The sequence below is a fragment of the Micropterus dolomieu genome, linkage group LG10 (genome assembly GCF_021292245.1).
Source record: "Micropterus dolomieu isolate WLL.071019.BEF.003 ecotype Adirondacks linkage group LG10, ASM2129224v1, whole genome shotgun sequence".
In the NCBI taxonomy this organism is placed as follows: Eukaryota; Metazoa; Chordata; class Actinopteri; order Centrarchiformes; family Centrarchidae; genus Micropterus; species Micropterus dolomieu.
Window position 1 is genome coordinate 21,210,312 of NC_060159.1, and position 26,254 is coordinate 21,236,565.

Here is a 26,254-nt window from a genome sequence, read left to right on the forward strand (position 1 = left end):
TCCAGTAACTCCCAGGTGCAACGGAACAGACAAAACTGCTTGCTATTATATTGCCTGTTCAGATTGACGAGTGAAAAAAGGTAGCCTATTGGGTAAAAATGCTGTTTAATAATGATGTAAAATGGGAGGGTAAACTTTTCAAAGTTAGGTTTTGTGGTGACCAAATAGCGTTGGTTAAGTTAGCATAATATGGTATTTTCCACAAAATCTACACTGCATGACTGCAGCTAACTCTGAAACACACGCATATGCAAACATGACTGAAACACTACGAGAAATGTATAGGAACTTTACACACAAATTTACGAATATCTACGAACCCAAACGTGAGTTTGTGCATGGGGGCATTGCTGTTAGAGGCAGAAAACTGTCTGAGAAATGACTTTCTTTAGACTTCACTTAATAGTAAAATAAGGACCTAGCTCAAACCATTAAAAACAGTCCCAAACCAAAACTACTTTTCGAATACTTCTGGCCTTATAAATTACATAAACAGTATTTCCACTGCATCTGAATAATGAGTAAAAGCAGTTACTACTTTTAACCAAGCTAATAATTCCACTGCCTTATTAACTAAGGATCTAGTCTCTGCAATTGCAGTTGCAAGAGTTGGTATAAAAACATGAAAAAGTCTAACAAAAACATTTATATAATTAATCAAAAGAAGCAAAAATAAATGAAAAAGTGGGCAATGGATACAGAAAAAGCAAGTCAGAATGAAAATCCGCTATTATGACTCCTGGTTCTCCATTCAGTCCAAATTCAAAATGCTTTGAATATACATTTTTAATGCTGCCTCAGCAAAAATGGCACTGAAAACAAGAAAATCTCTCTTTCTGTACCTCCCCTTTACTCACTCTTTCCTTCTTATTTGCCAGCCATACACCTGTCCCCCTTTCCCCTCCTCTCCAGGCCTGTTAGGAATGTATGAGGCAGCATGTTTTGTTCTGGTTGGTCAGGGTTCGACCTGCACTCAGCAAGACTAGAAACCACATTAACAGACCTCCTGTACCTTGTGGCTGAGAAGAGCACTGTAAATGTTAACGGAGCTAATTTGCTACATCGTCTTGTGGTCCTTGAAAAGCAGAGACCAAATGTGCTTACTTGAATTGGAGTTTGATTTGATTTGGTTTTAGTTTTACTTATAAGCTTACCTTGATTTCCATTAATTGGCCATGTGGTCAAATCCTAATACACACTTTGTTGTTAAACTTCAATCTTGTTTGAAAAGAAACAAAGTCGGACATGAGTGATAGTGATGATTGCTAAACTCTGCCCCTTGGTGTTGCCTGCTTTCCATTCTTGTCCTGCACAAATGCAGTTTACAGTGACAAATTTACTAAATTAACAGGTCCTTGATTTCCAACAGTGTGAGCCAAAGGCTGCTTAGGTGTCAACCGTCAATTTTGCCAGCTTAAATGACAGATTTTATTGGCTGTAGCTAGCTAATTAAGCTAATGTTAGCGTTAGTTGACAATGCACTCTTGAGCTGACTTTTTAATGTTTCCAGCTGACTTGTTTTAAAATGAGAACCCTGTAAAACTCATATTAAATGTGAACTCGATGGCTTTACATCGCGCTAAAAGGCTAAAGCTGCATGTCCCAGACAAAAAGTGAGCATTCGCACAAGCTAACGCTAAATAAAGAAACAACATTGCTCTTGTATTGCAATGTAGAGCTATAAAAGCGTGATAAGTAAACATGTGAGATCACACTGTTTAATTGTATCATTAAGCATACATTTTCACATTTAACGTTTAAAGACAAATGGCTATTAGGATGATGGCTACACAATAACAGGTAACATTGTCTCGAGTAATGTTGGCTGCAATTGCTCGAGTGTAAACAAACCAGTTGTTACGATTCTTATTAAATGCTAGGTTTAGAAAACACAGCACATTGTCAATTAAAATAGGCTACCATCAACACAGAAAGTGAAACACCATCAAAACAAATTCCAAGGAAATAGACACCTCAAAGTTTTATAAAGATCAATCATAAACATCAATACAGAGGAAATAAGTAAACAACAATAATAGATAGCCAACAGGAAAGCAATCTAAAGCCAATTACTGTAATGAATATGTCAACACCTCTCAACATATTTTCAAGCTGCTACCCCACATGTGGGATTTCTTCCTGCTCCCTCCCTTCCTGTTCCTCCCTCTCATTCCCTCTCTTTTATCCCCTCTTTACCACTGTATCCTCCCATCACTGTCAGCCTTTCACTTCTCATACTGTACGTCTGGGAACCATGTAGGAGCTCTCTTCAAAGCCAGTGGCAGCTCTCCTTTCATGGCATGTTGTGAAAAAGCTCAGATTTAAATGTTATGTTTTTACTCGCCCTCTTTTAAAGGGGATATTAAGTCAATCTGTGGCAGATTGGCAGGGCTGGAGAACATTTTATGTTTTATGAAACAGGGCTGCGGTGTGCACGCACACACATATAGAGATTTAAAGCTGACTGATCAAAGTCTCACATCCAAAAACAACAAACCAGCACTTTCTCAGGATCCACGCTGCCAAGTTTCACAGCAGATGAGAAGCATATGTGGTCGATGCCCTGTGCAGGTGCCTGCCTGCATGCCACAATGACAGATAGTGTTCCTGTATTTTTAACACTGACAAATGCACCCAGTAGGAGATTTGTAGGTGAAATAACATAAGAAATCAGAGAAATTACTCTACCTTTCATGATTCCTCGCTCGAGAATCCTGTATAAACAACTTTTTTGCTGATGGTCGACTTGATGCTGGTGATATTGCAGTCCTTTTCACCTTTTTTTTCCCAGAAAGCAAGTGTCCAAGAACAGCAAAAGCAGTCAGAAATTTAAATTTGAGGTTCCATCAAACTACTTAGTGAAACATTTTCCAGTTTCCAAAGAAAGTCCCAGAGTATGTTACTTCCAAATTGGTAAACAACAAGCAAACACTTCAGGATTCAGCCACATCGAATGTTCCATATGGGCAAAAAATGCACTTCTGCAACCTAAAAAACTGTAGGATTCTGGATCATTTCAAATATTCTTGCAAGTCTATGAGTGCTGAAGGAAAAGTTTTGAACATGTGTGTTTGCCTGCAGCTTTCTGGCATCATCCCTCACCCATCCAGAGCCTGAGGAAACTAAACCTCCTCAGACAGAAACCATGTGCAACGTTAGAGAGGGAGGGAGGAAATGGAGCGAGGGGGGATGAAGAAAAAGAAGAAGAGTGGTAAGAAAGAGAGAGAAAAAAGAGAGAGAGATGGGAGGGGAACAAAGAAACTGGAAAATGAGGGTGGGACTGGAGAAGGGACAGGGTGAGAAAAAAAGAAAAAGGAGGGAGCGAGAGGGAGGGAGGGTCCATGTGTTTTGTTAAAAGTCAGGTTTGTGGCCGAGGCTAATTGCTAACAAATGTTTGAACATTGTGGAGTGAGCACCTTGAATATCTGTGGCCTTGGCCTGCGAGACAGAAAATAGTTTCTGTGAATACACACACACACAAATGTCAAAGCTATAATCCCTATCTGGCACCATCTTGCTAACTTGCTCCCGTTAACCTCGACTTAACAGCAGGTGTATTTCTCTCACCAACACACGCATCCGGCCATCCAGCTGACAAGGCAGCTCCAGCGGTTGTCTGGCATTGTGGATTTTCAGCAGCTCTGTTTCCTCTCCTGCACTCGCTCTGACACTTTAAAATAGCCCCATACTGCAAAAATAAGAAGGGTATATATTGTCCGCGACCCTGTACGCAGGATAAGCGGTTGACATTGGATGGATGGATGGATGGTATACAGTATATTTATGGTTATATTCAAGCTCATCCACAAAATATGAGCACAACATAATACTTAAGTAACACTCTCTTTCCCTAAGCTTATACAATGCTTAATATGAACTAAAATATGTACTTGAAAATGTATGCTTTGTTTGGTGTTGTTTAAATCCACAGAACATTATTTTATATTATTGTGTCTTGTGGAGATCCCAAAGTTTCAGAAAAAAACGAACAGGTCAGGCTGAATTCTGGGGAATGGTGTAGAAAACTGTGCACGAAAATATTTAATGACATTGTGCAGGCAAAAAAAATGTGTAAAAAAATTAGTTTAAAAATGTTGAGGCTACTTAAGGGGAAAACTTGACAACTTGAGAACTTTGAAATATCAAGTTATAACATTCACAAATACACTTTTAATGGATTATCAGTTAAGACTAGTTGTGCCCACTAAACCTCAGTTGGAAATATGCTAGATACAAAAAAATTATAAAATTTTAAACTATACCGTATAAACTATGACCGCAGACTAGAATGACAGCTCCCACTGATTTTATTTAAAGTAATGTACATACCAATGCATCAATAACTATAAATCAATAATATAATTAATATTATTCTGAAGAGGGCTATTCTGAGTACTTATAAGTTTTTTTAAGTATATTTTGATGATAAAACTTTTGCACCTTTTTTTGTAAGTAACATTTTGATTGCAGGTTCTATGCTCTGATATTACTATTTTAGTACTTCTTAGTGATGTCATGTTGACATCCTGGTCAACCAATCAAGAAAACCTATTATGATAAACACTTCCCAGCACAAAATACCCTGAAGGACGTTCCTTGCAGTGATTACTAATGTAGATACTGTAGATAATTACGATATTTAAGTGCTGCCAAATCGTTTTGCATTGCAACACTATCTCAACCGTAACCAGAGTGAATAATGCCCTTTTGAAGATTACTTTTACATCCCTGAATAGCTTTGAAGCCCTTCTCCCTTCTTTTCCTTTATGAGTTATTATGGCCTTGGATGCTACAGTTTGTAAAAATGAGGATTTAATGACCAACGTCTTTGATCACAAAACATGAAATTTCTTAATCAATTCAGTTCATGCACATTCCAACACACTCACATACTCACGCAGCTATCTACACACACACACAGAGAAACACAATTTCCCCTAAATTGATACCAGAATCATCCAAATGTTTGAAGTTCATCTGCGGCCTGTCAGCCACGGGTCATTCAGTACCACCAATGGGACTAATTAAGCCTGCTGGTAATTATGTTTTGTGTTAGAAGCCAGCAGAGCAGCTCATTCAGAGCTCTCTCTTTGCATGTGTCGGTTGAAATCCATGCCACTGGTTAAGGACTGGCTGCAGACCTACATGGTTTCAATTCACTAGTTGGCCAATTTAACACTGGAGCAGCTTGGCACATGATGCACACACACACACACACACACACACACACACACACACACACACACACACACTGACAGAGTGGAGCAAAACACAAGTGTCACGCAACAGATAATTATCTTAGTCACAGCGGATCTGCTGCTGGTAAACTGTCAACACTGAGCAACACAAGCTGAACATACCTCAAGGCCAACAAGTTATAGTTCCACATGTGCACTAAAATCTAACTCATGTAAGTTGCTGCCATGTAATATTTTTAAACACACATATGTTACTGTCAGACTAGTAACTGAAACAAAGGAACTCAAACAAAGGAATTAGGGTAACACTTACGGTACAATACAGTACACAAAACTGTAAGTAGGTACTAAGGAACGAGCGAGGAATGATTCAGAAATTACCTGATAATTAATTAATCGTAGAAGTAGTTAGTGAATATCTCCAAACCAAGGGCTATGTAGTAGATAATGATGATTTACTAGAGAACTGACTGAGAGATACTATATTAGTGAATCATCAGGTAATTATTACTTCATTAATATCTGTGAATTGACATGCTGACCGCTTTCTTCATGAATCGTTCCTGATAAACTCAGCCACAAAACTACCATCAACTAATTATTTCATCATTAGTTAATCTTTTTGTGTCCCATCTAGTAAGTACTTGTCATAATTACAGAAGTTGTTTCGATGGTTGGTAACCTTTATCTCACATCAGTGGTATTGCCAGTACCAGAGAGCAGTAGACTTGAGATTTAAGACAAGCCAGATTTAAACCTGGCTGCAGTAACTTTTTTGGCCACTCAGAGGCAGCACAAACAAGCAATGACTAACATGTTAGCAAACAGTTGGCTCTGGCTCTTTAAAGCTGGGGTAGGCAATTTATTTCAGAATCATTTTGTAATATATTAGTTGAAATCCTCTTTACATTGAGAAAACAGTCAATTAATAATATGCTCTGAAACAAAAATGAAAAAAGGTATCCGGTATCTGTGTCTGTCACTGGACTGTAATAAGCACTGCTTACCTGCCTTCTTACCTGCCTGCCCGTACTCTCAGCTGCACTCACTGCACAGAAAAATGTGTTTTAGAGGAATGCCTGAAGGGCAAGTTGTCTCCAAGTTGCTAGTTTCCCCAACGTTATCACCCCCAGCTTTAATATCGATCTGGCTCAAGGTTAGTAACCTAGCTAGTTGCTAACTTTGTCTGCCTGGCCCAAAGTGTGGTCTGCCCTTTTCACTGAAAAAAGCATCCAGATGTCTGTAGCCCACTCCATAGCTCTGCTTAAGGCTACAGACTCGTGGCTACATTAGCTGCTACACACCTGAATCTCCAATAAAGTTGTCACATTGTATAGTGGGTAATGTAGGCGCCAATGTTTTAACAAGAACAAAGAATGTGAGGAATCAAAAAGACGATGTCCTGGTTCTGTTAGAGGAGTGCAATTCTAAATTTGTGAAGCACTCTCATACAAGCAAAAATATTCAAGTCTGACCCAGTTAACTACCAGAAGAGTAAAATATAAGCAACAGAGAACTATTACACACTTAGTCACTTAATGTGTTTGTTACATAGCTCTAAGGACATCATCTCAGCTCTCTAACACTTTTAAAGACCAAATGTGTTGTAATTTTAATGGTCAGCAAGACTTGCACCTTGACTTGCAGCTGGCTTTTCATAACTTGTGACTACTTGGACTTTCCCCAGAATATCTAAAAACAGCTGTTGTTGTGCTCGTGTTTTGTGCTAATTAGGACCACATTTCCCAACATTTCAAAACCCCTTTTGCTTTACAAAGAGGATGCTTTTTCACCGATTTCAATATTTTCTTGCTGGAACATGTTGGGTCTCCTTGTCACTTTACCTCTTACAGAAAACGGGACATCCTACTGTTCTTGTTCCACATATACACTGATCATCTGTTCAGCCATACAGCAGATTTCCTGCATGCAGCACATGCTGTAAAATCCAGTGACCTATAGAGGTCAACGCACTTGAGCTGTGGAGAACTATCACATATTTAGACGAGCAGTTCCAGATCAACATTTCTCTCTCAAGTTTATTTTGCTTTAACATTTTTTGTACAAGAGTTTAATTTAAAAAGACATCTTCTCCCCAGTCAACACAGAAACACATGGTTGCACCATGCAAGCAAGTCATAACATTGTAACATTCACGGACCTGCTAATGCGATTATGAATTGCAGTGACCTTATCTCGTTATACTTTTTGACATCACTACTAACTCCAAAGGAAATGGACAACAATACCAGCAGATTGTTATCCATTAATATGTAAGACACCTTTTTCTTAAAAACAAATGGCAGCGTTTTAGTATGTTTATTTTGTGTTTGTATAGCACATTGCTAAATTATATTAAAATACCTTTAAGTCTAATTAAACAAGATTTTCATTCTGTTGAAGTGCATCGGGCCTCCATCTACCTAATCCCCCTTACCAGACCTAACCTCTTCACCTCTCTACATACTCATGACGCCTTAAATAATAAAGCGATGTATCCTCTTATACTAATATTAAATATGTTTTACCCAGCCACATGTCAGCGTGAGATATTTTCACACAGCAACACTGTCATAGTTTCAGTAAATTTAAAATATTTAAATATACATTTTTAAATATTTAAAGATTAAAAGCAGCCGAAAGCAGAAAGCTGGAAGTAGAGCAGGATACCACAGGAAGAAACCCACTTCCAAAGTTACTGTCTCAAAGCACAAGTTTTAATAATTGGACATAAACTTTTTAAGAGATTTTTGGTAAGTACTGGGCACTAGAATAGAAATATTTAACACATAGAAACCAATTGAAAATACACAGTAAAATACTGTTTACAGTGATGGGAGCTCTAGGAAGAATAATGTATAAAAAAGGAGTTCCTGCCACCTAGTGTCACATTTTGCTTTTGCACTGAAGGACAAATCCAGACAAGGCCAGATCCCTCAAAAACACGCCTTAGTTTTGGAGTAAACTTTGCTAAAGTTTGTTTGGACATGCTTCAGCTGCAAGAACAAGACTGCGGCTAGATTCACAGACAGATCACAGCTCTGCAGAGAGGACTGCTGCTGACAAAGAGCTAAGGAATCTGTGTGAGTGCATGAAAGCGTGTGTGATTTACTGGAACCTCCATCCCCTCAGATGACACAGTCCTCACTTGTTGTTAATGGGATTGAAGGATTACTGTTTTGTTTAAAGATACATCAGTATTAACAATACTTGATGTGACAGGTGCTGGACTCATTTCTTTAACCCTTTTGTCCCAAAAGTCTCCTCACACTCATGGAAAGTAACAGTACTCGTTAGTGCAGGCGGATTTTCAGTCTGAAGGTCTGACATAATGTGACCTCCAAGCTGTTGGGGATACAACTCAGCATGTGAAAACCATGTATCCAAACCTTTTAGGAGCTAAGATTGTGGCAATGCTTTCTTTACAGATAATAAAGTGGTTTATTTTGCTCAACAATGAAACACAGAAACACTTTACCCTTGATTTCAACCGAGAAAATTTCAACTACCAAATTTGGATATGGTTGTCAGGGAGGTTTCATTAACAAAACACAGATGGTAGATTAATAATTGTAGATTATGATTGCTTTATTATTTTGTCAGTAACTCCCACACCCTTCTGCAGTTTTAACAGAGATGAAACAGTCTGTTTTTTAAGATTAGGATTACTGTTTTATTTAAAGATATGATAAAATATTTTGACTTGTAAAAGCAGGAAAAGTGCATGTGTAATTAATAACATCAAAGATGGCTGCACTGTAATCAGGGTCATGGTGTTATGCATGGCTTGTTGGAATTGGCTCACTGGGACACATAAACACAGTAGAGCCTTTGTTAATGATATTACTTACATCTACGAAGCGTAAATGTGTTCTGTGAAAAATGTTTGGAGCCTCTTAAAACCTTGAAAAATATAAAAACAAAACTGTAAACGAGCTACAGTTGATAATAAAAGTATGACTGTATAGGAGTTTTGTTTGTCATTTTATTTGTAAAGCAACACATCCACACACAGACACATACACACTCTGGCATGAAGGTAAATTAAGGTATTAGTGAATACTATATTTAAGGCTTTGCTAAACACATGCTATCAATGTATGAACTGTGTAATTATCTGTATTGTTAGCCTAGGCTATGTGTGTCTGTACATCTGTTTTGAGACTGTAAATATAATGTGGACTACAGATAAACAAATGTGAAACTGAAATTATTATATGCTGAATCACCCTCAGGATGAATCAAATGTTTGTCTTTCCCCTCAGCAGCTCTGAGCACTGCTGCCAATAAATTACAAAACTTCTGGAAAAGTCCTCAGGCTCATGTCAAGTAAGGTAGAGTTAAACACCACAATAAAAAGAAATTGCATTTGGATTTCAAAATAAAAGCAAGTTTTTTTTGTACAGTGGAGGAAAGGGACAAACTAACCATAGCTTAATTACTAGTTTTATGTTAAGTAAAGCAATTCAAATAAAATATATAAGGTAGGCTGAGTGAAAAGAAAATAAGATGTTTTCTCCTAACAGTAGACCAAGTCTTTATATAGATATAAGTATAGATATAGTTATAGCAAGATAATATACATAATTATGTATATTTCACATAATTTACAATACATAACATTGTGTGAAACTAGCACAGACATAACAGGATATACTGTATAGACATATGTAGGCTCCTTTTTTATCATCTTACTGCGAAATGGCACTATTTTTGTTACATATGATCAATTAATTAAAAAATCAATTACATACTGAAAATGTTTTTGTTTTCTCTACAGTTACTTTCCAAAAACATCTTTTAGATTTGCTCGAATGTGTTGTGAGTACTTGTTTTATCATCAGTGTTCTATAACAGATGTGACATTTAAACACCATGTGATTTTCAGGCATCAAAGTTATTGAAAATATTACTATAACTGTTATTTTACACATGTCAGCACAAAACTACAAAACTATGATGTTATTAGTAATACTATTATAGATTATTATTAAATAGTATGGACAAATGTGTTACTTTAGCATATTTTACTTTATGAAATTAACTTAATGTTCTGAAAAGATATTGTGTCATATAAACATCCCTGAGGCTTTTTTAAAGCAAATAACTAGGCTTCATAATGATTCTTTGCCTTACTTTTTATTTCTCTGACCTCTTTCTGAATTTGATTATTTCCTCCTTCCATTTTTTCCAAGTCAGCTATACTTGCTAAAAACTTTTTTCCAAGGTGGGATAATTTTCTTCTATGAAAATCTGTTTCATTCCCATTTGCACTGATACACCTACATGCCTCACATAGTTATTATTATTATTATTTATCGATCTCACTAAATAGACCCTGCATTTAAAGGAGTAGGTTGACACTATGGGAACTATGCTTATTGGCTTTCTTGCCAAGAGTAAGTTAAAAGGATTGATACCAATTATTATTTTATTTTATATAAATATATATAATATAAATAAACCACATTGACCATCCTAGTCCTAAGAAGAAAAAGATTTTGCAAGTACCTACATAAAAATGCCGAATTGTCTTTTTAAACTTTATTTAGGTAGGCTAAAGATTAATCAAACAAGACATACAGTATATGGCAAGCTTTAGAAGTGCTGCAAAGCTAAGCTAACAGGGTAGCTAACATATGCTTCATATTTAAAACAGTGCTGATAAGGCGAAGGAGAAGAAATACTACTTTTACTATTCCTTTGATAACTTTACAAGATTTTAATGCCACATGAGAAAACACAGTTACCATGTTTACAACAAATGGCAGTTTTTGTCCAAACTTTGAAAGAAACATTGATGATAAAGATTTATTTTGAAGCCTAATACAGGAAATTATCTTTTGTTGCTGCAGCGTGACAGTAGCTGCGGCGGGGCAGCGTGTTTGGTCAGTGAATCACATGCCTGCACCATCCCCGTTATCCAGCGGTATAAATACGAGCCGCAGAGAGACAGAAGCAGCTTCAGACGATCTGGAGTCTCAGGAAACAAACAGAGGTGAGTCAGAGGGGCTTTGATTTTATTATTTTTATTTCAGAGTCTGCAGCTCGTGATGCTCAGAAGAAATATTGTCTATTTATGTACAAAGCAGTTTTATAATGATAAATTAGTTCAAAACATCAGCTGCAGCTCCCTGGTTAAGCTTATTGAATGTCAATACTTAAAACATTTCTTACTAATTTATAGGCTATATTAAAATGTTGGTTCCTTTAGTTGTTTTTCTTCATGCAGAAATGCTGACTGCATGGCTGCTGTTTATATTGCTTACTCATGGGTGTGACCTCCATCTTTGGAACAAAACAACTGGATTAGGGTAGATGACGTCATACTTTAGGCTATAAACACAGGCAGACTCAGCTGCAATGCTAACTGCAAAACAGGAATGTAAACATCTATGTCTACTGCTGTGTCTATCTGACACTATTGAGTGAAGGAATAGAGGAGACATGCAGGTTGGATTTTAAATGCAGTTAAACAGCATTCACTTGTACTATTCTAATAATCATGCAAATTTGCTGTAGAATAGCTATGTTTTATATATATATGTTCCCAAAATTACTTTTTTGTACATTTTCTAGTTTATAACTGACCTTAATTTCTCCATAACCATATGACAAGGGAATCCGTTGGGTGCAAAAATCCCCAAACACTTAAAATGAGGCCAAAAGGAGGCCACATGTGCCAGTGTCCCATGTGATGTAAATGGAGCCCAGATGATCCAGATTAGTTAATTTTACCTTCTTATTCTGGCTCTGGGAAAGTCGTTTGAGCTTCTAACAGAGAGAATGGCACAGAAGCAGAAGGAGCATTAATTAATAGTAAACACAAGCATCAGCAACTTACAGTTATCAGCTGATGTATAAATGTTAATACAACAGATACAGATAAAGGTATGGGCTTAGAGGTAAAAAAAAAAAACCCAACAAAATAACAAAACAAAACAAACAAACAGATAAAGAACTACTTAAAAGAAATAAATGAAAAATAAAATGATGAATTAGAGAAAATTACATTAAAAAAGCTGTATACAACCATAGTAAACAACACAATAGAGTACATTAGAGTACATCAGACTATATTAATGAATTGTACAAATATTTGTGCAAAGATATCCAGAAGTGCAACTCTGGCAGTTATGATGAAGTATATATAATAACATACGTAATAATATATTAAAGAGTTGTTGCAACTAACTTTGATCATTTTCATCAATTCATTGTTTGGTCTATAAAATGTCAGTTATTAGTATAAAATGTTCACCACAATTTCCCTGAGGCCAAGAGGACGATATATATAGATATAAGATAGATAATGTATTATCATAAACCACAAAAAAACAGGCAAGTATTCACATTTAGAACAAGAACAGAAGCTGGAACCATTGAAGTTTTATCATTTTTGCTTAAAAGTTACTGAAATTATACTATATCATATTATATATATATATGATATATATATAATATATGTAATATATTGCAGTATGTGTAATATACACACTAAACAATAATATTATAATGCTATGAAATATTTACTGTAAAGAAATGAAATATTGTGATATAGAAGTATATACTACAATATAAAAATACAATAATAACAATATAATGTACAGTGATATCTATATATAACTTTATATATGGACTAAAATAAATCACTCAACATGATGCAGATGTGGTTGCCTGAAAGGACAATGTGTTTCATAGCGGACAGATGTTTTACGTAGAACCGCATTTCACTACGCACAGCTGAACTTTCTGGAAGGTCTTGCTGGCAACATCTGGACTAAAGGCCTGTTGGTCGGTTTGCATTCTTTGGTTGTGTAATCAGGATCTGGCAGCTGCTATTGAGCAAATAATGTAGCTCGACTTGCGCATTGTAAATTATTTCTCCTTTCCTTTTTATTTGTTTAACTTTCTCTCTGTCAACCGTTCTGACTGTCTCTGGCTTTGTTTTTTTTTCTCCACAATCTTTCCTCTCTCTCTCTGCACATCTACTTTTTTTTTCTCATTAAGAAAAGATCTCGCTGTTGGCAGTCATTCCCTGTTTACGAACCTTCCAGTAACTGGCATGTTGTAATTAAGCAAGAGGTTTATTGTCGCATGGATATTGACCCCATTGTGAAAGCTGCTGCAGTGTGCTGCACCGTATGTGTTAAACTCATGAACACATTAGCACAGGAGAAAGTGGGACTTTTTATCCCCCAGGTGGGCGTCCTGTCCTACAGGGTTTGGAACAGTTGGTGACATTTCGTTCTGTTATTCACTGCAGATTAAAATCACAGATATTGGTAGAGGTTATATAATCAGTACATTAACTGATTATGTTTAAATTGTATTAGGGATCGAAAAGTTTCCAAAGACACCAAATATGACGGGCTGAAATTGGGTAAGAGTGTACTGGTTAAAATGATGCATAGAAAACTTGATTTGAACTTGAGTACAGCCTCGATGAAGTTTAAAGAAGCCAATAATGAATAAACTGTGTGTGTAACTGTCAGACAATGTAGAATAAAATGGGGGAAAGTGTGTATGTTAAGAGGTCAAATAACAAAGTAATGTGAAAGTTATAAATGATTTGTGTTGATTGGACAGCTTTACACCAAATATGATGCAAAAAGATGCTGTACATTCTGTACTTTGCTCGTTTCCATAGGAACAGGAGATAGTGGGCGAGCAGGTGACTGCACAAACAACACTGAGGAGGGGATGAACAAGCGCTTTCTAATCTAAAAAATTAAGTTACATAACATTTATTTTGTTTTCTTGACAGTAAACATAACTTTATTCCATCTGGGTCAACAACATCCCTCTTAACTTGGATGATATAATGACCTTCTAAAACTTAATTATATGGCAAAAAGTATGCATGTACTACTAGGATGAATATTTTTACATTAACAATGAATTAAATGCGTGTCATATAAAAGAGTGGTTTAGCATCTTTCAGCTCATTGTTGTTTTACGGCCTTCAAGTTTACTGTTTTGGTTCAGTCTCAAGGCTCTCATCAGCTTTGTTTCCAGCAGCAGCATCAGGCAACTGTTTTCAGCTGGAAAACTCTGATAAATCCACTGTACGCTACCTGCCTTGCATCAAATGACAGACAAAGTTAGCGACTAGCTGGTGAACATAGTGGAGCATTTAGCTGCTGAAGAGCCAGATATTTCCCTCAGGAGTTGGTGGAGACCAAAAACAGAGCTAAAATGAGAGTGAATGCTGGACTTGCATTCACCAAGTGGACAGAAACACAACTCTAAACTGTTCGTGTACACGATAGGTACAGACACACAATGGCTCCACACAATTGTAAACCTTCAGCCTTTGATCAGCACCACGGACAGCAGCTGAAGTGCCAAACGCAAATCTAGCTCAGAAAAAAATAAGATTTGGGGCAGCCATAAAGTGACTTTGTGTTAGCAAAGCAGTTGTCTGGTTGTTAGTCTGTTGATGTTGTTGGTCTGACGTTTGCTGTATGACACAAAATTAATTTCCGAAAGGACTAATATGAATGAAGCGATGACGTCATATGATCACGTTCCACGTGGGAATTGTCAATGTCCCTCGGGGCCCTTATAATTAGCTGGGCCCCTTTTGTTTCCCAGTCCGGGGTCCAAAACCTGGTGGAAAGCCCAGGAGAGTGGAGTCTCTTACAGCAGCAGATTAATAACCAAGGTTGTAGAATGAAACTTTCAATGTTTGTCTATAGTTTGTACGCTGTGTTTTTCATTCTTCTTTTGATGACTGGCCAACTTTTTGCACATTAAAATAATGTCATTACTTTGCTTGACAATGGATATATTGGTGCACATCATCATGCTGTGTATTTAGAGGAAAAGGGAGGGTTGTGTCTGGCAGCAGAAATGATCAACAGAGCGTAGACCCACAGAGAGAGATTTATTCTGGCTGAGAAAAGCAAAGAGAAGGGCAGCCCATCTGTCTGATGACTTTATCCCTCTGTCTTTATCTCGTGTGTTACGTTGAAGCTTTCAAAATTGAATACATGGGCAGCTGATCAAGCAGCAGAAAAAATGGGCAAACAGAGAAAGGGCCTGCTGTTCTCTTTATATAATGTTTTAGAAAGGCACAGGTGGTCAAAGTCACAGGAAACACTGATCTGAGGTCTGTTCTATGATAATGTCCTTGCTGATGGAATGAAATTGGAGACGGAGGAAATGATTCATTCAGCAGACATGAGTTTGAATTATTTATTAGTATTGATCAGTGCGGTTATTTTTATGTTATGCTCTGTAAGGGCGGAAAACTGCTGAGCAAGCATGATCATTTTTTACTGCGTAGCTCTCGGTCAGCTTCCTTTACAGCTCATGTCGCCCTCTAGTGGACGTGTAGGGACATTACAAAACATTACAACAGTCAGGAGGAGTTTGGACTAAACCTGTGTGTTCATGTCTGTTGTTTGTCAGGTTTTTTTTCTCATCATTGCCTGCTGGCCCTGTGAGAGTCAGAGAGGATGTTAATGATGATGATGATGATGAAGAAGAAGGGGTCGAAGTCTCTGGCTGCTGTGGCCCTACTTCTGGCTTCAGTCAACTGCATTGTTCCTCCTTCAAAAGAAGATCTTACCGGTAAGTCTCACCGCACCTGCTTCAAACTTTGTGTCAGTTCAGCGTAATTCTAAAAAAACAAATTGTTTGTGGATTTTTCATTTTTGTCTGTGGATCTCAGAGATCTCAATGGCAGGATATCACTATTAATAGAAATATATATTTTTGTAATTTGGATGAGGAGGTTCTTAAACCACCTTCATTGAAATGACTAAATTTTGCAAAAGTAAAGAAAAATACCATAAAGCGGTCTAGAATAACGGGTATTGAATTCGAGTTTGAATGAAAATGCTCAAAATTGAAATTAGGTCAAGTGGCAGTGCCAGGGGTTGCAGAACAGAGTAAAAGGGCATTTTGCTTATACATAGTGTAAATAAACTTGTACAAAAAAATACCCTTCATATATTTTAGAATTTACTTTGTAATGAAAAAATAATCAGTTCGGTCAAAGAGGCAGCCTGTTACATGAATCCACCTGCAGAGAAAATGCGATATGTAATTTTTTACAGAGCTCTCACTCCAGGGAGGGAAGTATCTGGATAAACAGATTGAAAATGCCATTAACGGAGTGAAGGAGATGAAGAGTGTGATGCAGAAGTCTTCCGAGGACCACAAGAAGTTTGTGGATGCCTTGGAGGAGACCAAGCTGCAGAAAGAGGTAGAAACATGTTTGTGTGAGACATCAGCAATAACGACAGACTGAGACAGTGTTTCTTTATATTATAGAATTTCCTAATAATCAATGGATTTAGATTCATTTTTCAAACATGATACAGTTGTTGTTAAGATATGATGCACTGGGAAACAAATGGGCTTATTTTTACCCAATATAGTTGGCTACTGATTGGTGAAGAGTTTTTTTTGGCAAAGCAGAGTAAAACTGTAAAATGATTGCAAAGCACTACATCCAGTGTGTATACCTCTCTTATAAGCAACTGGAAGAATTCAAATGTTATATATTTTATTTTAACAAGTGAAAATTTTAAATGGAAAAGATTTAGTTTTTTGCCAGGCAGGTCATCTCCCCCATTTCCTGACAAAATGGGCTGAATTCCTACAAATGTTTGCAGAAATATTTGTTTGTTTAAAGATTATTGTTGTTGTCTGATCAGCTCTGACAACAGTGCCCACTTTCTTGGTGACAGAGAAGTGTGAAAAATCCTACCGAATGTTATCAAATAGTAATACAGTCAGTTTGGCAGTTTAACAGGTGTAGTAAGAGGTTTCTGTCATTATATGTAAAGCAATCTTAAAACCAAATAAGGCTAAATATATTAGATATATTTAATTATCTTACAGTCATTTTGTTCTAACCTAGAGAATCTGAGAACTGTTTCACTGGCATTTCATCCCAAGGAAATGTGATGCCATAACTAGCAATGAACGCTAACTTCTAATGATCCCAGTAAAGTAAAAGCCTGCCTCTTTCAATCTTTGTTTCTGTTTCACTGCAGGAAGCGATCCGTACAGCTCAGGAGATGGAAGCCAAGCTGGAGCAGGAGGAAGAGGTCTGCAATGAGACCATGAAGTCTCTGTGGGAGGAATGTAAGCCTTGTCTGAAGAACACCTGCGTTAAATACTACTCCCGGACATGCAGCAGCGGATCTGGACTGGTGGGACGCCAGGTCAGACCATCACATGTACACACACATATACTCATAGTAGATTATTTATATCAGCGTTTGATTATGATCCATACAATGGTATCGTCTATAAAGGATATAATGTAATATATATTTAAAATAAAGGATATAATGCAGTTTCATTGATTACTTATTGCTTTGAGAATTAATCAGTATTGCTGGTTCTTTATAGAAACCCCTTAAACTAAAGTGACAGTCATGCAACTTTCCTTTTAACTCAAGTATGCACAAATATGTTAATGATGATCAGTGGTGGAATGTAACTAAGTATATTTATACTCAAGTACAGTACTTTGAGGTACTCAAATTTCTTCTCGTGCCACTTTCTGATTCTACTCCACAATTCAGAGGGAAATTCTGTACTTTTTACTCAACTACAATTATTTTACAGCTTTAGTTAGTTACAAATTAATATTTTCACACACAAAACAAAAGTAGAGCTGAAACAATTAGTCAATTTATTGATTGACAGAAAATTAACTGCCAACTATTTTGATAATTTTTTTATAGTTTGTAGTTAAGATTTGCTGCTTTTCCTTGTAATAATTTTAATGTATTTTTTAGTCATTTTGAGATTTGGACAAAACCAAGCATTGTGAAGGTGGCACTTTGGGGTCTGGGAAATTGTGACATGATTTTTCAGAGTAATTGGGAAAATAATCAGCAGATTAATCCAAAATAAAAATAATTGTTAGTTGTAGTTCAATATAAAATAGATTAAATCAGCTCCACATCAACCAACCACAACAGTAAAATCCTGCTTTTTACATAATATATGATAGTATAACAGTCTTTTACTTGTAATGGAGCATTTTACAGTGTAGTATTAGTCCTTCTACTTAAGTAAAGAATCTGAGAGGGACAGTGACAGTGGATCGTGATCATATGGCGTCATTGCTTCATTCATATTAATCCTATCGGAAATTAATTTTGTGTCATACAGCAAACGTCAGACCAACAACATCAACAGACTAACAACTTGACAACTGCTTTGCCAACACAAACATCCCCCAAGTGCCATACTGAGTACTACCCCCTCCTCCCCCCACCACTGATGATAAGTAGTAACTTTGGATTCGGTGTCTTCTCCTGACAAGTATAAAATAATTTGAAAAATGACAAAGAAACAAGCATATCATTGATATGTAAAGTGTCATATTTAATGATACTGTAAATACACAAATACATCAGCCCTCACAATCCTACCAGAAACACATAACATGAAACACAATCACTCCTACTACAACACCGTTTCCCTCCCTGTCTCCGCCTTCTTCACTCCTTGTATCTGCAGCTGGAGGACGTTCTAAACAGAACATCACCCTTCTCCATCTGGATCAACGGGGAGAAGATAGACGTCCTGGAGCGGGAGGGACAGCGGCAGAGCAAAGAATTCAAGAACCTGGAGGAAAAATACACAGTGATGGCTGACGGTGTGGACAGCATATTCACAGACAGCATGAAGGTACTTTTTAATTGTACTAGATTAGCTTTGTTAGTAAGGTGCGTCTGTAATTCAGGTGATATTAATTGGGATGCTACTTTTGGCAAAAAAATAAAAATTAACAGCCAACTCCTTAGAGTGTCTTTTAGTACAACCTGCTGCTGAACAAGACATTTTTAGGCGACCACAATGTAACAATTAACTTCCGTGAACTGAAAACACGTCAAGGTAGCCCCGCCCTAAAGCATGCCCTGCTTTATTATCTATTTTATGGTAAATGGGACCAAAAATGAATATCATGTTGTATTTAAGAAGACTTGAAACTAGCGATTGAGACAATATACTGATTAGGAAAGTGTTTAGGTAATAAATCAAGTGAGAATTAGGTAAGGAGCATAAAAGCCCTAAAACTGTTTAAGCAATAACACGTACTAAAAAGTACTCATTATGCAAAATGGCCAATTTCAGAATAATGTATATTTTATTGTATTGCATTTTAATCAGCGATTCAATTAGTGTTAGCATCTCTAATGTAAGGTAAAATAGGTATTGCTGTGTAGCTTAATCTATAATAATACATCACAATCTATAAGTTTTGTATTATGTTTTGTTTTGTTTTATATTAATAGTCGGACTCTGTCTGTCAAAATAAAAACTTAAGTAAAGTACAAGTATCTCAGACGTAGTGTTTACAGCTTGTTCTGCCGCCCACAAAGTAGTCAAAAGAATCAATTAATTAATTGAATTATGTGCCATAATTGCAAGATTTGGAAGCTTAGTAGAGCTTTAAAGATGAATCTCAGAACAAAACTAGGGTAAATCCTTATTATGGATATTCAAACACAATTAATGACAACAGTACACTCACAGAACAAAGAGGTTCACAACTACAACATCATCAGCTGTGTCTCTGTGTGTCGTTGCTGTTTCTCAGGTGGCTGATCATGTGCATTACAACCCTCCAGTGTTCTTTCTTCCCAATTTCCTGGGACAGTACACTCGCCGGGCCAGGAGCATTCGCTCTATATTCAATGATCCTTTACACAACTTCCAGAGTTTGTTCTCCCCCATGATGGGCATGGGCAGGAACTTCTTCAGTTCTATGGGCTCCATGATGGACATCAACTCAGACACACCTCCTAATGAGGGCAAGTTTTCTGACATGTTGTACTTAAATCCCTATAGATGCCCTGTTGACTTAATATTCAGAAAGCTTGTGTGGGGTTTGCAGGATGTTTGGCTGATAGAAACTGTAGCTGGATTCACACAAACGTGGGGAAAACATCAATCTACTGTAGTATGCTGTGACTTTTTCCAAGTGCACACCAGTGATCCATAAGTGGGAGTCTTAAACTCAGTCTATTTTAGTTATCTTTTGACTGTTTATCGTGATATTACTGCACTTTAAGGTCCAAAAAGATCATTTTTAAATATTTAAATTATGTCTTGTTGCAGGATACAATAACAAAATAACTGAACTTTGAAGCTGTTTGCACTGGTGATTTAGTTACTTTAAAGTTAGTTATATTATAAAATGTCTGTTAAGGGCATTGGCTGTATCATCTATAAAAGACGTCTAACATTTAGTACTATACTGTGCGAGGTTTTCAAAGTAATGTGAAAGAACAAAAAGAGCTTAAAAGAAGCCAGAACCACCTGCATCCAAACCGTAGATGTATCGGTAAAAAATCTGCCGCATTACCTTGAACTGTCTGGAAGATCTTTCCCATTAAAGTACAAACTAACAAGTTAAAAGTCACAAGATATGATGGACAAATACACACTGTACTGCAAATTAAAGTGGTGATTGGGTATTTAATTTCTTCAAAGGCCTTTTTAAAGAAATGCAAATGTTAATTTGTTGTTTTGAAACCTCATTACCGGAATACTGACCTGCAGATGTTTTAGACTGGTTGCCAACCTAGGAGTCCCGACCCCTACTAGGGATCACCGAAGCTTCACAGAGGTTTTTTTTAAGGGGTGTAAGAAAGTGGATTTGTGAGCGATAACCTGCAGAGTTTTTCCGATAGTTTCAAACCATACATGTTAACTTGGGAGACACTAGGTTGGGAATTGACAAAATAAAAACAAAAACAAAACTGTATTTTTGTGTATTGTCGCAGATGGCAGCATGAATGAGGATGTTGTCATCACCAAACCTTTCGGCAACGGCAGGATGACCTGCAGAGAGATTCGCCGTAACTCAGCCGGCTGCATCAAGTTCCGTGACGAGTGTCAGAAATGCAGAGACATCCAGCATATTGGTGAGATAACTCTCGGGTTATTGTTTTATTTTTCTTTGATGTTGTAACCAATAGTATTAATCCAAAATATGGAGACAAGATTAATGAGTATATACATTTGAAAATGTGTAACATATATATAGGCAGCAAAAAGAAATAACTAACAAGCAATACTGAGGGAAAAATACATTAAATAAAAATAAAATATGAATAATATCCTTTATAATTTGTTACGCCCCACCCTTTGGTGGCTACATGAGGCGAACTAAACTGAACTAAACACAGGTTTAAACACCTTTAAAACAACCAAATCAGTAGGATTTATTAATATAACACAATAAATCAAGAACAGCAAAAACACACAAGAACATAACACAAAATGCTCCAGCTGAGAGGCAGCAAGCAGCAGTCCCAAATCAAAAAGCCTCCTTCAGATGCTGGTACAGGAGCTTTTAAAGACCGCCTTCCAGGGCCAGGTGGACCTCATTCAGTAATTAGCTGGAGCACTCCTGGGGCAGAACTAGAGGAAAGAAAAGGAACATGGACACAGCGCAGGGAAACACATACAGCCGTAACAAATTAAATACATCCTAAAACCAGTGAGACCTGTGAGGTCCAGTGCAGTGAGGTCCCGGTGTGTTCTTTCATGCAGCCTCTTCCAGCAGGAACCCAGATATGGAGATCTGAGTGATGATCTGGGGATGTTTTTATCAGAGCAACACAACATGCAAAAAATAAAAACAACCAGACATGAACTATAGACGCTGCAGCTCATGGTTTAAATACACCACAGAAAAAAGTCTTTGGTCAGACGTGATCAAAATGCCAAACTATATAAAGAATCATACAATAAAACAAATGTTAATGTCCTTTTAATGGGTACAAGCCCATTGTAGTCAGTTAAGGGATTTTTCTAACGTGACTCCATGATGATGTTATTCAACCTGTTTCCTTCACAGACTGCTCCGGGAAGAAACCTCTGGAGGGCCCGCTGAAGGAGGAGCTGGAGGAGGCGTTGGCCATGGCCGAGCGTTTCACTCAGCAGTACAACAGCCTCCTGAAGAGGTTCGAGGAGAAGATGTTCAACACCTCCTCCATCCTGGACCTGCTCAACAGGCAGTTCGGCTGGGTGTCGTCTCTGGCAAACGACACCAACACCAAGGACGACATCTTCCGGATTCAAACGGTATGTGGAACTGCCCGTTGTCCTGCTGTGCTGAAATAATCTGTTAAGCTCATTCACTGCAGCGCTGTGTCTTTCTCTTTGGGGAAGCTGGAAACATACAGTACATGTAGGAATAGTGCAAATAAAATAATAAAATGTACTGCCAAAAATAACTAATTACTCACATCTTTTTTACTTGTGACCTGCTTTTATTGGATGTTAGCTGTGTAGTCAGTGATGGAGTTTTCCTAAATTAACAAACATGGGGTAAAGAAATGTCCTTAATTACTGAGGGATCTGCATAGTGAGAAATGTGACAAATATGAACATCAAAAATCTGAAATCTGTGTATCTCCAAAAAAGCCTACTTTCAGGATGAACTTTAAATGAATTTTAAAACAAACTGTCTTACTATTTTTTAACAGTTTGCATGTTTTTTGTGAATGGTGTGGTTATTTCAAGAGTTCTTTTCAGCTGCGTTTCGACCAAAGGAACTACAGTATACCCTGGAACTAGAAACCTTTGGAGGAACTTCTCCACCGAAGGGACCGGGGTCTAAATTTAGTTCTAGGGTCTTTATTTTACCCCCCAAAAAGTCACTGCTCGAGGGGGTAGTACTTTCCGAAAGTACCGGTACTTTTGGGGGGGGGGGGTTGCCTTGCAGTAATATTCTGAATTGGGGAGTAGAGGCTACTGGGTTTAAACCAAGCATGTCGGGTGTTTTTCTAGGACTGCTCCTCTCTTTTCCACTGCTGTTTTCAAACCAATAAATCAAAATCAACAGTCAACACACAAGTCTTGCCGATGTTTGCCTGACGTCGGCATTAAATGTATTGGTTGGAAATAGCAGCCAGCGTGCAGCGGTGTGTTTACAGCAAACAGCTGATGGAGTTACGCTAAATATGGGGTCCAAACTTGTTGTTTTTAGTTCCTTGAAAAGAGATCCAGGGATTTAAAAGTCCCAAGTACTTTTGGTGGAAACGCAGCTTTTGTGATAGGTCTGTTTTCTTCGCAGCAATTCCATTAATCCATGATGGTTTTCTCTTTTGCGAGACATTAAAACATGCATAAACCTTACTTTTAGCTTGATAACCACTTTGCAAGTTGTTTTTTATGCTATTAACACCAACTTAAAAGCTAAAAGGCGTTCTAATTAAATACAATTAAAGTGAAAAGATCAAAATTGGAGCCACTATATTTGCATATGTACAGTATATCAGTTTTGTCTATGTGGAAATGCAGATATGTTTAGGCTGTTTGCTTAAGATGAACGCCCCCCCCACCCCACCCCGCTGTGCTGCAGGTGATCTGCAAGGACATGGAGGGGAAGCCAGACGAGGAGAAGAAGGAGCCTGAAGAAACAAGCGTGTCTGTGCAGCTCTTCGACTCTCCACCTATGAACATCAGTGTGCCGGGTGACATCCCCTGGACCGACCCCAAGTTCTCTGAGGTGGTGGCCCAGGAGGCTCTGGACCGCTACAAGGAAACCACCATGTGAGTGTCGAGCAGGGCTACCACCAGCAGGAGAAATAATAACCAAATTTAAAATGATAATTTTGTGGACATTTCAGTTTTATTTGCTTTCTTGCTTAGAGTTAGATGAGAAGACTGAGCTACAGCATACAGCTACAGCCTAGCATAGAGAACAGTGGGGGGAGATAGCCTGGCATTTACTGTCCGGAACCAGTAACCTTCCTCTCCACTGCTCCCAGCAACTGTTGTCAGATGCAGGCTAGCTTTCTACCCATTTTCAGTCTCTGTGCAAAGCTAAGTTAGCTGTACTTTCATATTTACCATGCACACATGTCATAAGATAAGAAAGCAAATAAGTGTATTTTCCAAAATATCTAACCATTGCTTTAAGCATTTGTAAAGCTTGAATTCAGTTTCAGTATTTCTGGAATTTACTATTTTCTAGATAACTGGGCAGATTTACTACACTGTCCTTTGTTTTGTAGTACAAATATGAGGTCCTGGTTCTTTACATGAGTATTTCCAATTTGAGGGACTTTCTGCTTTTCAGACATTTCAGAGGGAAATACTGTACAATTACTATTACATGTACAAGATCCATGTAGCTACTAATGACTATGCATTTATACATTTTAGAAATGATCAATGTAGGATTTTTACACAAAATGTGTAGTTCTTCCCTGTGTTATGTTTAACTCTCTGCTCTCTCACCTCTACTTGGGCTGTGTTTTATAAACAAAAACAAAATGCGAGCTCTTTTCCCTTCTCTCGGCTAGCAGTGCTTCAACATTTCAACCTTTCCTTTAAACCTTCTTGGTTGCTGTGTTTATTTCCAGACTTTAACTTCACCTGGATGAGAAAGCATTATTCAAAACGGACATTTCACTTGAAGAGGTTGAAGATATTCCAGCTGCTTGACTTTGTGTGATTTGAATTTTAATTTCAATAGTGCTCTCTAAAAACTAAAACAAATTCAAAGCCTACATAATAGATTTTTTAAAAGAGCTTTTTCCTCATCTTCTGGTCTTCCACAAGGAGCGATTATAACCTCACAATGTGGGTTACTATGGGGAAAAGCTAGTAACTGGACTTTGAGTTACATTTTGTCAAATTATTGTTAACAATGTCAAGAAAGAACTTTAACGCTGATGTATAGATATATTCAGTCTTGTCTATTTAGGGCTCTGTGGCCTAATATAGGATATAAAACAATCACTGACAATCTCTGATCTCCTTCTCTTTGTATTTCCAGTGTGGTCAAATAAAGTCCCAGCTGCATTTGCTCCCTGACCTGAACTGTCTGCTGACATGAGAATGTTCTGGATTCATCAAAACACAGCTGAAACCCCGACGATAAACACACCTGGGAAAAAACCCTGGAGCCAATCCACTGATTCTGATGGAAACAATATTTAAGTCATGCTATCACAAACAACACAGTTTAACCTCAGATATTTATATTGTTACATTAGAGCTCTTTGTCCTGCTGTAAGAAAAGTTATTCAGTAGATATAGATAACAGGCCTTGTCATGTCTATAGTAAGGCCTTATATCGTGAGCTGGGCTTTGCAAAAAGGTGCCATTACATTTAACGATTCATGCTTGAGTTTCCGTTAATAAACATGATTCACTCTGAAACTGTTTATTCTCTGCATTCAAGCTTTCTAACAAACGCAGATTGAACTGATATTTCCTTACACAAAGGTTCTATGAAACAAAGATTTGATTTTTAGAAAAGTTTAGAGCAAGTTTATTCAGGCTGTTTCAGTGGCTTTAATGACCTGCTCTGCCCTCTGGTAGCTTTTATCAGAGTTGGTTGAGGTGTTTGACTTGCTGAAATTAAAATCACTGATCAAAGGGACTGAACTTTTGAAAATAGCATTGATTACGTTCAGGATTTCTTTGAGCCCCTCTGTACAATAGCCTAGCAATCAAGCAATACTTCTAATAGATCTAATAAAAACCTGCTCAAACCCATTCAGTGTCTTTGTCATTCCTATTGAGATGTTCCTCTGAATTAAGGCTTCTTTTGTAAGTTGACTTTGCCATTTAAGTCAATAACACTCTTGTCAAATTAAGTTCTCATGTATGGATTTAACATGCCACGTCTGTGCTGCAAATGGTAGCAGGAGACCACTACTGAAAACTGCTACGATAAAAATGGTGGAAGATGAAGTTCTCCATTTAACTTACATTCATTCCATTTCAATCTCAAGAATAAAACGTCAAAGTATTTTTTAAGCTTCAGAGAGCTCGAGAGGTGTGTTTTAGATGGCTTCAGTTCAGTAACAGGCAAGCACACATGTAGGACACGTTTTGGATTCAAATCCCAAACTTTTTGCATACTCCATTGCATGTTGTATGTCAGATTTGATTTAAAATGGATTTATTTACTTTTTAGGCCCCGAGTCTAACCAACATTATGACAAAGTGCTTTAAATCAAGAACTGAAATACTCTCACTGAACTATTCAGACCCTGTGTGTCCTGTTTGCTTTGATTTTTCTTGAGTTATCTCCAGACCTTGATTGG

At 37.4% G+C, this 26,254-nt stretch overlaps 2 protein-coding genes and 1 long non-coding RNA gene across 3 annotated transcripts in view; 1 reads left to right on the forward strand and 2 right to left on the reverse strand.

The window, feature by feature from the left end:
- scara3 (scavenger receptor class A, member 3) overlaps nucleotides 1–3,126 on the reverse strand; it is a 28,910-nt gene extending 25,784 nt beyond the window's left edge. The window contains exon 1 of the mRNA XM_046061231.1: nucleotides 2,689–3,126. Coding sequence (XP_045917187.1) covers nucleotides 2,689–2,695 — 7 coding nt within the window. The 5' untranslated portion in view covers nucleotides 2,696–3,126. The remainder of the gene's footprint in view (nucleotides 1–2,688) is intronic.
- A 7,949-nt stretch (nucleotides 3,127–11,075) lies between these two features.
- clu (clusterin) lies at nucleotides 11,076–25,700 on the forward strand. Its single transcript, XM_046060290.1, has 10 exons — nucleotides 11,076–11,196; nucleotides 15,615–15,776; nucleotides 16,265–16,413; nucleotides 17,210–17,380; nucleotides 18,693–18,863; nucleotides 19,777–19,990; nucleotides 20,966–21,106; nucleotides 22,045–22,271; nucleotides 23,554–23,744; nucleotides 24,976–25,700. The coding sequence occupies exons 2-10, from the start codon at nucleotides 15,662–15,664 to the stop codon at nucleotides 24,986–24,988; spliced, it is 1,392 nt and encodes a 463-aa protein (XP_045916246.1). The 5' UTR covers nucleotides 11,076–11,196; nucleotides 15,615–15,661; the 3' UTR covers nucleotides 24,989–25,700.
- On the reverse strand, nucleotides 21,065–22,305 carry LOC123977541. The gene is made up of 3 exons (XR_006826702.1): nucleotides 22,030–22,305; nucleotides 21,692–21,780; nucleotides 21,065–21,605 (listed from the first exon to the last, which is right to left on the reverse strand). It is a non-coding gene; the product is annotated as an uncharacterized LOC123977541 (long non-coding RNA).
- Nucleotides 25,701–26,254: the final 554 nt, after the last annotated feature.

Coding starts and splice junctions, on each gene's coding strand:
- clu (XM_046060290.1), top strand. CDS start 15,662: ATGTTAATGATGATGATGATGATGAAGAAGAAGGGGTCGAAGTCTCTG. Junction 16,414..17,209: donor AGACCAAGCTGCAGAAAGAG/GTAGAAACATGT, acceptor GTTTCACTGCAG/GAAGCGATCCGTACAGCTCA. Junction 18,864..19,776: donor TATTCACAGACAGCATGAAG/GTACTTTTTAAT, acceptor GCTGTTTCTCAG/GTGGCTGATCATGTGCATTA.